Consider the following 14060-nt stretch of genomic DNA (forward strand, 5'->3'; position numbering starts at 1 on the left):
GCATGACTTGGCCGTTGATAAACAGCAGAAAATGAACGGATGAATGAACTGATGAAATGAGCTATTAAAATTGTAAGTGCTTGGATTTGTATATAAAGCGTTAGAGAAAAACTGCATTGAGGGACTTTCAGATGCCTGAAATTTCAGAATTTCAGTCAAAGCTACAACTGACCACAGCCTAGAAAAAAGGTTATCATCTTTTTTCTAGAAAAAAAAAGCAAATCACAAAACATCAATGCAAACACAACACAACTAAACACAGCAACACGACTACAACATGTTTTTGTTCAGATAAAACTTGTGTCCTCCTTCACTTAAACTGAAAGCAGATTAGAAAGGGACTTTTAAAGGACAGTTTTAACAAGCAGAGTGATTACAGCAATAAGCTTCAATGCTCATAATCTATCCTTTAATTCAACATTATAATTTACCAAATGACAAAAAAAAAAAAAAAAAAAGCCATGTGGTGTCATAAATAGTTTACACATTTGTTTCACTGCAAGCTCAAAGGTGCATCCCTCCCTCCTTCCAGCTCATACAGTTTGCAGCTACCGGCCGAGGGAGGAAGCCAGCTTGTCTGCCCTGCAGTTACCACCTCCCTGCCAGCAGAGGCATCAGAACGACTTACTGTGTGATCCTCAACCTCAGCTTGAGCCCCTCAACAATCTCCATAAATCACGCTGAACCTGCTAATCATAGCTCAGTATCCATCTTGCCAAACATCCTAAAATAACACAGCTGACATGTCTTCTTCTTCTAGATCTTGTGGGTTTAAACCATGTAGCTCTGAATGCACAGCGTATGTGTGTTTGTATGTGAGTGTGCGTGTGTGTGTGTGTGTGTGTGTGTGTGTGTGTGGGGGGGGGGGGGGGGGGGGGGGGGGGGGGGGGGGTATGTTTAGGACCACTGGCATGAGCAGTCAGTGGGCTCCTGGATAGTGTAGCTGACCCAGGTTGCATTGCCACTGCAGTAGAGCTGCACAGAGCGCCGCTGCAGCCCCGTCTCTCTGCAGCACTTGCAGAAGCGAGCGTACGTATTGATGTTGTAGTTGTAGATGCTGGCGGAAGGACATTTTCCATCACATGAGACGATGTTCACCTGAAGGAAACAGACAGTCAGTAAAGAACATGGAAGGAAAAATGTCCATCCACCCATCCATCGATTCTCTTCCGCTGATCCTGTTCAGGGTCAGCGGGGGGGCTGAAGCCTGTCTTTGAAGTAAAAGCACCAAACAGCAGGACTATTTTGTATGGCCGCCCACTAAATGCATAAAGTAAACACAATCAATACTACAAACATCAGAGGAGTGGTCGTGTCACTTTTTACAGCATGATGTAACAATCCGTGACATGCAGAAACAAAACTGAAATACTGATCCAAACCTATTTATATAACATCAAATCACAACAAACAGTCACCTCACCTTCACAAAGTTTTCTGTTAACAGTTCAGATGGCGTACCAAATCAGATCACAATTTCCTGGAACAACCTCTTTCCATTTGTTTAGGACTTGTAACCAGTTTATGTAAATGAATTTATAGCCACCACACTCTCTGCAGCTGCACTGCTGCACTTACACCAACAGGATTCAAATAGGACCCTAATACTAAGCTGCAACCACTGAAATTCAGCCATGAAAACTTACCGGTCTGTTGCTGCGGCAGTCATTCTTCCTGATGGTCATCCTCACCGTCACCTTCTGACATGACTTTCCGTCTTCTTTGCCTGTTCACACAACAAACCAGAAGAAATTCATTGGAACAAAGGTTAAAAAATAAATAAATAAATACCCAGAAGAAAAGGTGTGAACAAACACCAGAAATGGAGGTGATGAGGACAGAGGAAGGAAGGAGATCAAGAGCCCTGAGAAGCTCAGAAGCTGTCGATCATGCAGAAGCAGAATAGCAACAGATAAAATGCGAAAGGAATAATACCGAGGATTGTGTGTAAGAACTTTATAGCTAGAAAAGCCGAGACGTGAAAACCTTCCAGGCAGGGAGCAAGGATGAACGAGACACAGCATAAAGAGTCAAAACTGCTGGAAGGATCAAATCTGTCATGCATTCATCCCGCTCATAAATTAGTGGATAAAAAACAAAATAAACTGGTATTTAAATGAATATAAGAAAAAAGAAAAAACAAAAGAATACAGAAAATATGCCATCAACACAAACAGAGCATTAAATTAAAAACATTATGTGCGGCATTTAGTTTTCTCCATATTAGGGTCATATAATAACTTCTGTGGTAATTTGTAAAAAATGTAACCCTAACAGTGACATCACAGTCATCACAGAACTCGTCACTGCTCGAGATGTGGACGTTCCAATACACTGGCAGGGTCTAACAAAAACAAATGATAAAGTTTCATTGTGTGGAATGTGGGATACAGCTGATATGAAACTGCTGGTCGATGCTGAAGAATGAATCTCTGTGACCATCTATCTCAAATTCATTTCTTTTATTATTTTACTGTTCAGTATATTTGGAAGGCTGCAGCCCTCACTTGCTGTAACTGTCCCCCCACCCTGTCTAACATTAATAACTGCTACCTTTTCTGCACTGATGACTCTATGAAAATGATGAAATGCCACACACAGCAGTTTCAGTTTCACACACAGCTCCCTCTGGAGTGCTCCAGCTATACTGCAGCAGCATGCACATCATCTACAGCAGCTATGAGTTCAGTGATGAAAAGACCCCAACACCATCCCACATCAGCATCTAGTGACACATGCAGATGTCTACGCCCGACTACTGGGCTACTACCAACAGTACATTGTTGGCAATCAACAATGCACTGCCCAAACAGTGCTAAATGGGGGAAAGGTTTATTTGTTGTGTACATGTACACAGGGGATCCAGGGGGAAGGGGAGGGGTAAAAACATGGTTCTGTCCTCTCAAGTGTGATTTCATTTTTTTGGCCTACATAAATAACATGAATAGGATGCAAAATGATCAGATTATATAATTATATTTCTAAAGCCAAGTCACAAGCTATAAAGCTAGGATGAAGCTACATCTATGAGTGCTTGTTTAATCAGCGGCATATGTTGGTTATATTCATTTTTTTTCAGAGACCTGAAATGAGAGAACAGTTGAGAGGACCTTTCTGCAGAAGGGAGTGGGTTTCAGTCAGACTTTGGGGTTTCCTGTGTGTGTGTGTGTGTGTGTGTGTGTGTGTGTGTGTGTGTGTGTGTGTGTGTGTGTGTGTGTGTGTGTGTGTGTGTGTGTGTGTGTGTGTGTGTGTTTTTTTCTTAGAGGGAGTACATTGTTGAATATCAACAATGGCACTGGCAAGCCTTGTTGTTTTGTACCTCTTTCACAGTTTGTGTTAACTGTGGGAGTCAGGGGGCTAACAGGGAAAGGGAAGAGAGGGAATCCAGTACCTGGTGGGATTGGTACATGATGGTAAGCTGCAGCACATAAACCATAAACCCACTTTGTATATCTTCAGATGCTTTTCAGTGACAGGAACTTCAATCATTTGGCACTTTAGAGGTTTTCTGTCAGTATTTTAACTGACAGCACAGAATTCACTGAAAAGCACACTGACAGATCTCTAATGTGAAAAAACGACACATGTAAAGGAAAACATCAGCTGGGGTCCAGACACGAGCCAATTCAGACAATCTGACTGAGGATTTTAGTCTGAAACGAACAAACTGAAGGGCAAACATGTTGGAAACATGTTGAGCGGCAGATGAAGACGCTCTTCAGTGTCTGCTGCGGCCTACAGCTCTACACTAACTACAGAACTGCTGCTGTGATGCTCTGATCAGGTACTCACATGTCTTGCAGCATCCATCCATGTAACTTACGACAGTCCCACCGATCTGAGTGTAGACGAGAGTCACAATGTTAAGACAAATGTAGAAAAATTGATTTCTCCTCCACAGTTTGGTCAGCACAGTTTCTGAAAATGTCACTTGAATGTGTTTGTGCGAGCGTGCTGCCGCATGCTGACCTTCATACACTCTGTTTCGTTGAAGGGAGGGCAGCTGAAGGAGTAGGAGATGAGTGTGGGTCCAGAGAGAGTGTCTGTGCAGTCGAACTTCATGCAGCTTGAGACCCAAGATTTTCCCGGCTGAAACCATCGACAGCATCAGCAACTAAACTACAGCAGCAGCTTTGACTCAAGCTTACTCACACAATACATGGAATAAAAAACTGGGAAAAAAACAGGTGTGAGATCAGCCTTAATACTAACTGTAGGAGAGCCCACCTGAGATTTTAAGTTCAGATTAACAATTTAGAACTGAGACTACAAGTGAAATGTGTTGTGGAGTTGGACTGTAACTGTCTATCAGCTATTTAAACCAATAGTAATTCATTTTAAAGATGAGAAAAAAAGAATTGCTGAATTGTATTATGATTGTGTTGGATATGTCATAATTAATGTTCCATTGATGTTAAACAAATGACTATGTAACATAACAAGATAAATATATTCTCATTTTAGTTCCTAAACCTGGAAGCAAGAGTTTAACAGAGAACTGTAACTCAGGCCTCTCACTTTTAAGTATACATAAAGTATGAAGAATAATGTGGAGGGCTGTTTATATAATATGCAATATGCTTTGTATGTTAGCATAGTTTGTTATTCAGATTTGAAAATTGGTTAACAGCTTTTCCTACCTTATAGAGACCTGTAGTTCCATTCTCATGCTCATAGAGGCAGGAAATGTTCTTACAGACACCGCAGCATGTTGACTGCTCTTTGGGAGGCACGTAGATCTGATTCTGAAATAAAAACATGCCTGAGATTTTTTTTTTTTTAAACATTTAAAGCCCCGGCAACCCAGCCCAGGATAAGCGGAAGTGGATGGATGGATGGATGGATGGCTGGCTATAACTAAGCCCGCCAGCTCAGGTATCTGTGATCTATTCTGTTTAATGTTGTTCTGTGTTTACTACGCTACATGTCAGCAAGAAAGCTAACAAAGCATAAAGGAAGCTAACATTAACGTGTTAGCAGTCTGCAGTTTTTCTCTCCTGCTACAGCAACAAGTTCTGTTTGTTCACAGTAGTTTCTTAGTTAACCTTAAACTTTGGTCAAGTGAGATGACACAACTGAGATGGGCAGGTTGCCACGCCAATACACAGCAAATACAGTGAGGCTGACAACCAAACACTCCCATACCTGGACTGAGAGAGGATACTAAGAGAGGAAAGGCCCCAGCCAACCAGGAACCTTCTTCCTGAGGCAACGGGATGAGCTAAGATAGTTGTAGATTAATTTCTGTTGAGTAATTAATTGATAGATTGATCAGTTGTTTGAGATGTGCTCTCCTCTGATTTTACCAAGTTTGTTCAAGATCTTCAATAAAACGGTCTGCCCTCTGTGGGTGTACCGCTGTGTCGTGGTCTTACTGGTTGGCACTGGTTAGAGCAGTTGACGCTGAAGGTGCGGAGCACATGGAAGCCGCTCGCTGGGTCGAGGCTGCGGCTGCACTGCCTGCTGTGACACAAGCCGTCGTCTCCGCGCTCCACCAGAGTCTGACCGGGCCGCAACACTCCTCGCTCTCCAAGCACACACACAGCCTCACGCACTAAACACACAGCAGAGGTCAGAGGCGCAGGTTTAGTAAGTGCACGTTGTATTTACTAAAGTCAAATGGCAAAAATATCTTCTTTTTTTTTTAAAAACTCTGAACAAACATAAACAGAATAAACACAATAAACTAAATGTTCGAATGTGTACTCAGGTTCAGCTTACAGCAGGTTTTAGTGAGATTAGAATTTACATGATACTATTTCTGCATCTTAAATTTCTCGTCAGAACCCACCACACTTGTATCTTTTGCAGGCGCACTGGTTCTGAGGATCGGACAGAAAGGCTCGGTCCAGCTGGGCAGCCTCCCCCTGCAGAACACGCAGAGAATCAGGTTCACAGAGACACAGAGATGAATATGGAGCACGCAAAAAGTAAATCACACAAGGAACCAAAGACACAAACAAATATTAAAACACACAGAGCCAGTGCAAACAAGGACAAGTGACTAGGATATATTAACAAGGACACATTATATTATATATTATTATAATCAGTTTTATGCTCTATGATCTGGTGGTACAGCATATTCAAGATGTTACTTTTTAGCTGCTACAAAGGCTACAACAAAGTCAGGACATACCAGGCCACATTTTGGGGAGGCGATCTTTTCACAGGAACACTCTGAAAACAGAAAACACAAACAATCATCATCTTCAGATTTAAGTTATTTAACTGACTCGACACTGACACCACACAACACAAAAACTCTACTTTCTCATAAACCAAGGTCAGTTTAAAATCTCTTTAAATCCTGGCTATAAAAAGATCTAAAAGAGCTTGCACTGGTCTGAAATAACAGAGCTCTTTGGAGTAATTTTATCGTTCCTATTGTGGATGGGTTTTCCCCTCATACCGCATGCTTGGTTGGGACAGCAGCGACCTGGACTGGACACAGAAGCCACTGACATCCCGACAGGACAGGTGAGCTGAGGGCACCTGTAGGGCTCACACACTGCAAATACATACACACAAAGCAAAGACGTGCAAGTCATTTATGTGTTCAAGCGATCTGATAGTTGGATCATTTTAACCTAAAGGGGCTCTAATGCTCAGCTTCACGTTTTTATTTTTGAACTCTAATAGAGCAGCTTTATATGATTCACAGTTCAGAGCGATCACTACTGAACTGCACCAAGGCCCACTGAATAGTCGGCCTTGGTGCAGACCAACTTTCTTATGAGTGGCTCCTCCCTAAACAGAAGGTTTGAACAGGAGGTGAGTGGGGCTGTCACGACCACATTAGGGATATTCACTCTCACTGACGTCATACAGAGCCAAGGGTAGAAAAACAGCTGTCGAAAACCGCGAGTCTGGAGCAATCTGCAGCCTGAGCTGTTGGCTCACAGGGATTAATTACGCATACGCTAGTCTTGTTATTTGAAACTCTACGCAAGTTTAATATGAACAGTCATCTTTGTAACAATATAACTATGGCAGAAAATAAGGAAATATATAATAATTCTCCTCTAAGTATCAAAAAAATTGAGTCATGTTAAATGGAAAATGTTTTAATGATCCAACTATCGAAAAGCTAATTAAGAACTGACTAACTGTAAAATGAGAATACACATCTTTGTCACAGTTATTGATAACTAAAGTTAGGTGTTTATAATTAAAATAATATTTCTTATATTTGTACATGTTAGAAGTAAATATGGCCAATTATTTCTAGGCCTCAGACATGTGACTGGAAGTCAATATATCTGAGAGTATGCCAAACCTTTCATTGTTTCTCACAGGAAACTCCCATAATTTGCACAACTTATTGTGGATAACTGGATTTAAAGGTTTGTATTTATGACTGATATCATCCAAGCTGCCAGACTGTCTATGAAATGCAGTCTACGTGTACAATCCCCCCTAACCCCACTGCTCCTGGCAACATACACCTCGATTCAATGAGTGTGTGCAGGAAATCTCTGTATGGGCTGTCTTAGCTGTTCCTTTAACACTTCAGCTCTCCTTACTGCACACAGTAAAAGTGAGACTTTAAAACACATCATAAGAAATATTAGCAAGTTGAGCAATATGTGTGAGTCATCAATTGTGTATGACTGGAAGTTCCATCCTTCTTGGAAAGATATTTACAAAAAAACACAAATATCACCCCATTCCAGCTGCATTAAATCAGACGACCTTCGACCTTTTTACTTCATACCTTGTAGCTTTTTACTTGAAGTAGTAGCTAAACCCACAGAAGAGTGTGTGTGTGTGTGTGTGTGTGTGTGTGTGCTCTGACCGCACTGATAGGTGGGGCAGCAGCGATCTGTGGTGTTGCTGTCGACAGTCAGAACTTCACCATCCTGGCAGAGGGGAGGCGTCTCCACACAGGAAGCACACACTAAATGAAAACACGCTTATTTAACCGCACTGATAACTTTAAATGTACCTGCCAAGAATTCTCTGTTGGCCAAATGTGCCACAAAACAGAATTAATCTGATCAGTTTTTGAACTGACTGCAGATGTGGGCGAGACAGCAGCTGCCTTCAGCTCTGGTGGCGATCCGAACCTGGTCATCTCTGCAGGTGGGAATGTCCGACTCACAGAGCACTGGATCACATTCTGTAACACAACAAAAATTATGTGCTTCTTCACTAAGTGTTTGTTGAGATAATTAGTTCCATTCTCAAGTCTGTACAGTAAATAGAGGCTGCAACAAGAGGACAGTTTAACTTAACTTGGCATGATGACTAGGAACAAGAGAAATGCCCACCTGTGTTTGTCTAGAGGTTTCAAAATGCATCGCTAAAGATTACTAATAAATATGCATGGTGCAAGCACGATGTCTTCTAATAAGAAGGCATAAAGTGTTTGTTTTCATTTTTTATTTATCTTTCAAACCTGCTGTCCAGTTTTGAATGTGCTCCTCCCTGAGCCCGGTTCTACTGGAGGTTTCTTCCTGTTAAAGTGAGTTTTTTGCTCATAGGGGGACGTTTTGATTGTTGGGTTTCTCTGTAATACTTGTTAGGTCTTTACCTTACAATATAAAGCACCCTGAGACAACTATTGTGATTTGGCGATATAAATAAAACTGAATTGAATGTCACTCTTAACTTCTGTAAAGTGTGAAATGTACGGTTTCTGACATTTGCAAAAACTTCTTTTTTACTTGAGGTATTGAATAGTAAATATATTACAGACGACAGTTTGTGAATGATGGGAACAACGAGAGCACCGCCTAGCGGGGCAAAATAAGGCTGTCGCACTGTATCAACCCTGTTTGTTGTCACATGAATAACAATAATTATGTGACCTTAACTTTTAACCTTGACCTCCAGGAGTTGATCTCTGCATAATGTCTTGATATGTAAGCATTCATCAAAATCCTTTAAACCATTTCTTAGATATGAAATGGACATGAAAAAAAAATTAAAAGCAAAGATTTAACCATATGACCTTGACCCCAGTGACCCTATATACAATCCCAACCTTGCTTTGGTCATAAGCTATCTACCCATGAGGTTTGGTAAGTGTAGGCCAAACAGTTCTTGAGTTATTGAGCGGATACCTAATTGGACACCGCCTGGATGCCCGCCAGTCTCCAATGGGTGATCACATAATGCGTCCCGTCTTTCAACAGACGTATAAAAATTGAACTACAAAGATTCATGGCAAAATAAAAAGAACATTACAATAATTGTTGCTTGCACATAGTTACAGTACTTACAAAGCAGGTATCTGCACTAGAACCAGGATCTGTCAGTGATCAAACAGTGGACATAATAAGTGGACAAATGTAAACTCACCACAAGTGTACTCGGGACAGCAGGAGTCCTGTCTGTAGTATGACACCAGCTTCTCCCCATATTTGCACTCAGGAGGGAGCTGGTCACACAGGCTCTGGTTACACACTGCAAGGTTAGAAATTACATCATATCATTAGATAGCTCATTCTTTGTTAGTTTATTAATTTATAAGTGAAATCTATCTTAAATCTGAATCTGTCTTATATGTGAAGTGTTAGACTTGTTGATTTGAAGGCTTTTCTCTGGCATGCTTCAGACTAAAGCACTTGGGACTCCTCATGGACTCACCGCAGACTTTTTGGGGACAGCAGCTGGTGTCATCAGCCAGGCTGATGATCACCTCCCCTGCTCGACGGCACACAGGCGCCACTATGCTGGAGCAGTTGTATTCCACGGGAATGATGGTGTCATTGTCGCAGCGGTACATGCAGCAGGCATCCTTCGAGGCTTTCCAAACCTCCCCGTGTGCACGAGGAATGCCAGCGCTGTCGGTGCAGGCTGGAGACAAGCATACACTGTATTTTAGATAAACACTCCTGGATGACACTGAATGCTTTAAAGCTAAGCCAGGGTAAAAAAAAGTTCAGCTGACTGAAGAAACTACCCCACGCTAAGAAATAACTGTGGATGAAAGATCTTTGACACAGATTTCAATGTAAAAACTCGTGTACACGATGTCACGAAAACATTTCTAGAGACATGCTTGGATGTTTTCTCAGCCCGTGTTTACCATCCTGTACTTTTGAATCGCATCTAAAAACCTTCACTTCTTGCTTTGTGCTCTGCTGTAATGGCAGGTAAACTGGGGTCTTACCGCACTTGTCAGGTGGGATGCAGAGGGCTGAGTATGGCCGGTGAAGGAGGGTTCCCTCAGGGCACACACAGCCCTCAGTCAGGCCAGAGCACTGGTCTGGATCAGAATCAAAGTCGTTGTTTGGGCAGGACTGAGACGTGCAGGCCGGCAGGCAGGCCTGATACCTCAGGGTTTCAGGACACACAAAGGCTGCAGGAGGAGACACAGACTTGTCAGCACTGTCAATATATTATTTAAAATTTTTTCTGTAACCAGATTCATGAGATTAATAATATTATCTGAAAGAATCCAAAATCAAGGTAGGGCTGCCTGGATAAAAATTAATATAACAATAAACAACACAATTTCAGCGTTTATGTAACTCATATTGATGGCCAATTTTAGAATCACTAATTAGCCTAACAAGCATGTCTTTGCATTGTTAGAGGAAGCCGGAGTATCAAAAGAAAAACCATGTGAGCAAAGAGAGAACCTGCAAACTCCATACAGAAAGTCTCCAGCCAGTTCAAACCAGGCATTTTGTTATTGTGAGGCAATACACCACTGCACCACCATACTGCCCTTTGAGGCACCCACCCATCCATCCACTCATCCATCTACTCCAGGGCCTCCTCCTGCTAGGACATGCCCAGAACACCTCACCCAAGAGGTGCCCGGAAGGCATCCTAGTCTGATGCCCAAACTACCACAACTGGCTCCTTTCGATGTGGAGGAGTCGTCCGAAAGTCTTTTTCCTTGACCTCACTGAACTCCTCCAAAACCCGAGTTTTTACTTCAGCCAAGGTCCAAGCTGGATTCTGCTTGGTCTGCCTGTATCCATCAGCTGCTTCTGAAGTTCAAGCTAACCAGGGTGGTTGTGGCTTAGGAGGCAGAGGAGGTCACCTACTAATCAGAAGGTTGGTGGTTCAATCTCTGTTTGCTCCAGTCTGCATGCCAAAGTATCCTTTGGCATCCAAAGGATGTGTGTGAATGTTAGACAGAAAGCACTTAGACATAGAAAAAAAGTGTATGCATGAATGTGTGTATGAAGAAGATATGTTGTATAAAGTGCTTTGAGTGCTCAGGTAGAGTAGGAACCTCAACAACAAAGGTGTGGAAAAAGAATTCCAATACTGCGACCTATAGTAGGATGTCCTGGTGCCACGTGTACTTATTGACATCCATATGTTTGAACATGGTGTTCATTATGGACAAACTGTGATTTGCACATAACTCCAATAACAGAACAACGCTCGGGTTAAGATCAGGCAGGCCATTCCTCCCAGTCACACCCCTCCAGGTCTCACTGCCATTACCCACGTGAGCATTGAAGTCTCCCAGTAGGATAATGGAGTCAACAGATGGAGCACCCTTGAGCATCCCACCCAGCAACTCCAAGAAGGCAGGGCACTCTAAACTGTCATTCGGCGCAAAAGCACAAATGACAGTCAGGACCCATTCTCTGGCAAAGGCGTAGGGAAACAACCATCTCATTCCCCAGTAAAACCTACAACCTACAGGAGACTGGTTCCAGAGTCCAGGCCATAGCTTGAGGTGAGCTTGACTATGTCTAGCTGGTATTGCTCAACCTCACACACTAACTCAGGCTCCTTCCCCACCAAAGAAGTGATGTTCCATGTCCCAATAGCCAGCCATCTAGAGCCAGGGACTGGACCACCAGGCCACCGCCCGACACACATTGCACCCAACGCCACATGGCACCTCCTGCGAGTGGTGGGCCTACAGGAGGGCAGGCCCATGTCTCCTCTTTGGGCTGCACCCGACCAGCCCTCATGGGCTAAGGCCTGACCACCAGGTGCTGTCCTTCGAGCTGCCTTCCCAGGCCTGACTCCAGGTTGGGGCCACAGTAATTCTATCCCAGGCAGGGTAAACTCTTCCCTTGATCTTCCTCTCATAAGGGTCATTGTTTGGGCAGGACTGAAATGTGCAGGCTGGCAGGCATCTGCTAAATTCCCACTTACAACAGGGCTCAAGTCTTTTTTGTTTGCTGCCATCTCAAAATAAAATCATTTCTGGAGTTTTTGTTAACATCTTTGTAGCTGCACAGTAATTTTTATTCTTCTGTACAATCTGCCTTATTTTATTTGAGCTTCTTTTTAACCATTTTTGTTGTTTGCATTGCTCTGTTTCTTTTTTATCTTGTCCAAATGTCTTTTATGCTCACATAAAACACTCTTAATATCTAAGTAACTTTATTTAATAAATGTATCTTTGCCCTGCCTTACATTGCTGTGTAGCTGAAACTGTGGATGTTGAAGCTCTGACACATCTGCCTACTGTCACTGCAGTGTTTAGTTTGCTCCCTGTCCATGTAATGGCTTTAGCTTCATTTCTGGATGCATCAAGGATCAATCTGACAGCAGTCTTACGGCAGTAATCTGGACTCCTCCATTCAATGCAGATATTGAATTTGTGACAGGAAGCCACGTAGGCAGCCAGCGCCACACACTGGTTGTTGACATACTCTGAGTCTCGAACCCAAACCTCACAAAATGTGGTGGGTGGGACCTAAAAACAAAGAAACAATCATTATATGAAACTGCTGTTACCACAGTATATTGGATTACTCTAATTATGCAATTATGTTTGCAACAATATGCAATCCACTCAAAATGATCTAGTTTATCCACATCTTTTTGCCGTTTTATCATCTTCTACTCAGAAGTGACAGAATGGTGTTCAAAATCAGACAGGTAACTGCTGACATACTGGATTCCCTTTAACTAAAGAATTGATGCATGGATTCACATACAAAGGTGTGGCAGGGGGTGAAGGTCTGGTTCTGCAGCATGAAGAAGCAGCTGGAGCAGTCACTGGTGGAGCAGTTGAGCTCACGGCGGCGGCTGTGACTGATGTAACTTGTGGTGTTGGGAACTTGCCAGCTGTCGATGAACACAGCTGGATCTTCACTTTCACCCACTGTGGTGCCATTGGCCAAAGTCAGGTCGTTTGATGGGTCCCCATCACAGAAGCCTAAGACGGGTGGGGAAGAGGGATTCACATCATAAAATTCACCTCAGCCATGACACATCATGACATACATGTCTGTAAATATGTAATGTTATGATTGTGATGGTGGTTTGTCAGAATAAACAAGTTCACCATGTTAAAGGTTTTAAGCCTATCAGCACAACATCTTAATTGTGTAATGCTTGAAAGAAAGAAGAATGCATTTAAGGAGACTGAAACACCTTAGTGTTTTCTTACCACAGAGGCCCATGGTGGAAAGCTTGTTGCCGGAGCTGTCTGTGTCAATGACCATCATGCCTGTGCTGTGGTACCACTGCAGCTTGAGACCAGCTGGGCTCCGGATCAGGTACATGTTGCCTGTGTCATAGATCTCAAAGCCGTACTTTTTGAATCGAGGTTTAGCATACCGCGAATTGACGTATAACTGAAAGAAAGCAAAAAGCGCCAAATGTCATCAGATAGATTTTTATCAGTATTTTTAGCTTTAATTAGCTCAAGGAAGAAGAGCATCTCTTACTCTCCTCTGCAGCCTGTTGATGATGATGTGGTTGGATTTATGGGTGATGTTGAGTGCCACCAGACACAAGTTGGTGAAATTCCAGAAGAGCTTCAGAAATAAAAAAGAAACAATAGAATGATGATAGAATAGCAACTTTTGTCCAAAACGCTTTCAAAGCAACTGGTATGTGTGTGATATTTACTCACTGTTGACTGCGAGTCAGCGGGACACTCCTGAACCAGAACACTGACAGTCTCATTGGGCAGCTGGGTCACTATAAAGGTGGCAGCCTTGTAGATGGCAAAGCTGTTCCCATCAAATGTAATCACGTTCAGATCAGGGAACATTGTGCATCGACCTGGCACAGTAGGGATACCAATGAACACAGTTAAAGATAACAATCTGCCAAAGTCAAATATGTATGGGAGAATTATTATCATTCAGTCAGAGCAGTATTTACAAGGCCAAAGT

At 42.6% G+C, this 14060-nt stretch overlaps 1 protein-coding gene across 1 annotated transcript in view; it reads right to left on the reverse strand.

Moving 5' to 3' along the window:
• Window positions 1-897: 897 nt before the first annotated feature.
• The window catches only part of otog (otogelin), a 97713-nt gene continuing 84550 nt past the window's right edge, over window positions 898-14060 (reverse strand). Inside the window, exons 39-58 of the mRNA XM_030726226.1 lie at window positions 13796-13947; window positions 13608-13697; window positions 13328-13514; window positions 12873-13093; window positions 12490-12628; window positions 10121-10309; window positions 9595-9804; window positions 9307-9411; window positions 8018-8122; window positions 7799-7900; window positions 6413-6511; window positions 6140-6180; window positions 5792-5867; window positions 5376-5554; window positions 4641-4745; window positions 3970-4089; window positions 3793-3838; window positions 3320-3391; window positions 1647-1726; window positions 898-1098 (exon numbers count right to left, since the gene is read on the reverse strand). Coding sequence (XP_030582086.1) covers window positions 898-1098; window positions 1647-1726; window positions 3320-3391; window positions 3793-3838; window positions 3970-4089; window positions 4641-4745; window positions 5376-5554; window positions 5792-5867; window positions 6140-6180; window positions 6413-6511; window positions 7799-7900; window positions 8018-8122; window positions 9307-9411; window positions 9595-9804; window positions 10121-10309; window positions 12490-12628; window positions 12873-13093; window positions 13328-13514; window positions 13608-13697; window positions 13796-13947 — 2519 coding nt within the window. The remainder of the gene's footprint in view (window positions 1099-1646; window positions 1727-3319; window positions 3392-3792; window positions 3839-3969; window positions 4090-4640; window positions 4746-5375; window positions 5555-5791; window positions 5868-6139; window positions 6181-6412; window positions 6512-7798; window positions 7901-8017; window positions 8123-9306; window positions 9412-9594; window positions 9805-10120; window positions 10310-12489; window positions 12629-12872; window positions 13094-13327; window positions 13515-13607; window positions 13698-13795; window positions 13948-14060) is intronic.

Source organism: Archocentrus centrarchus, chromosome 3, assembly GCF_007364275.1.
Source record: "Archocentrus centrarchus isolate MPI-CPG fArcCen1 chromosome 3, fArcCen1, whole genome shotgun sequence".
NCBI lineage: Eukaryota > Metazoa > Chordata > Actinopteri > Cichliformes > Cichlidae > Archocentrus > Archocentrus centrarchus.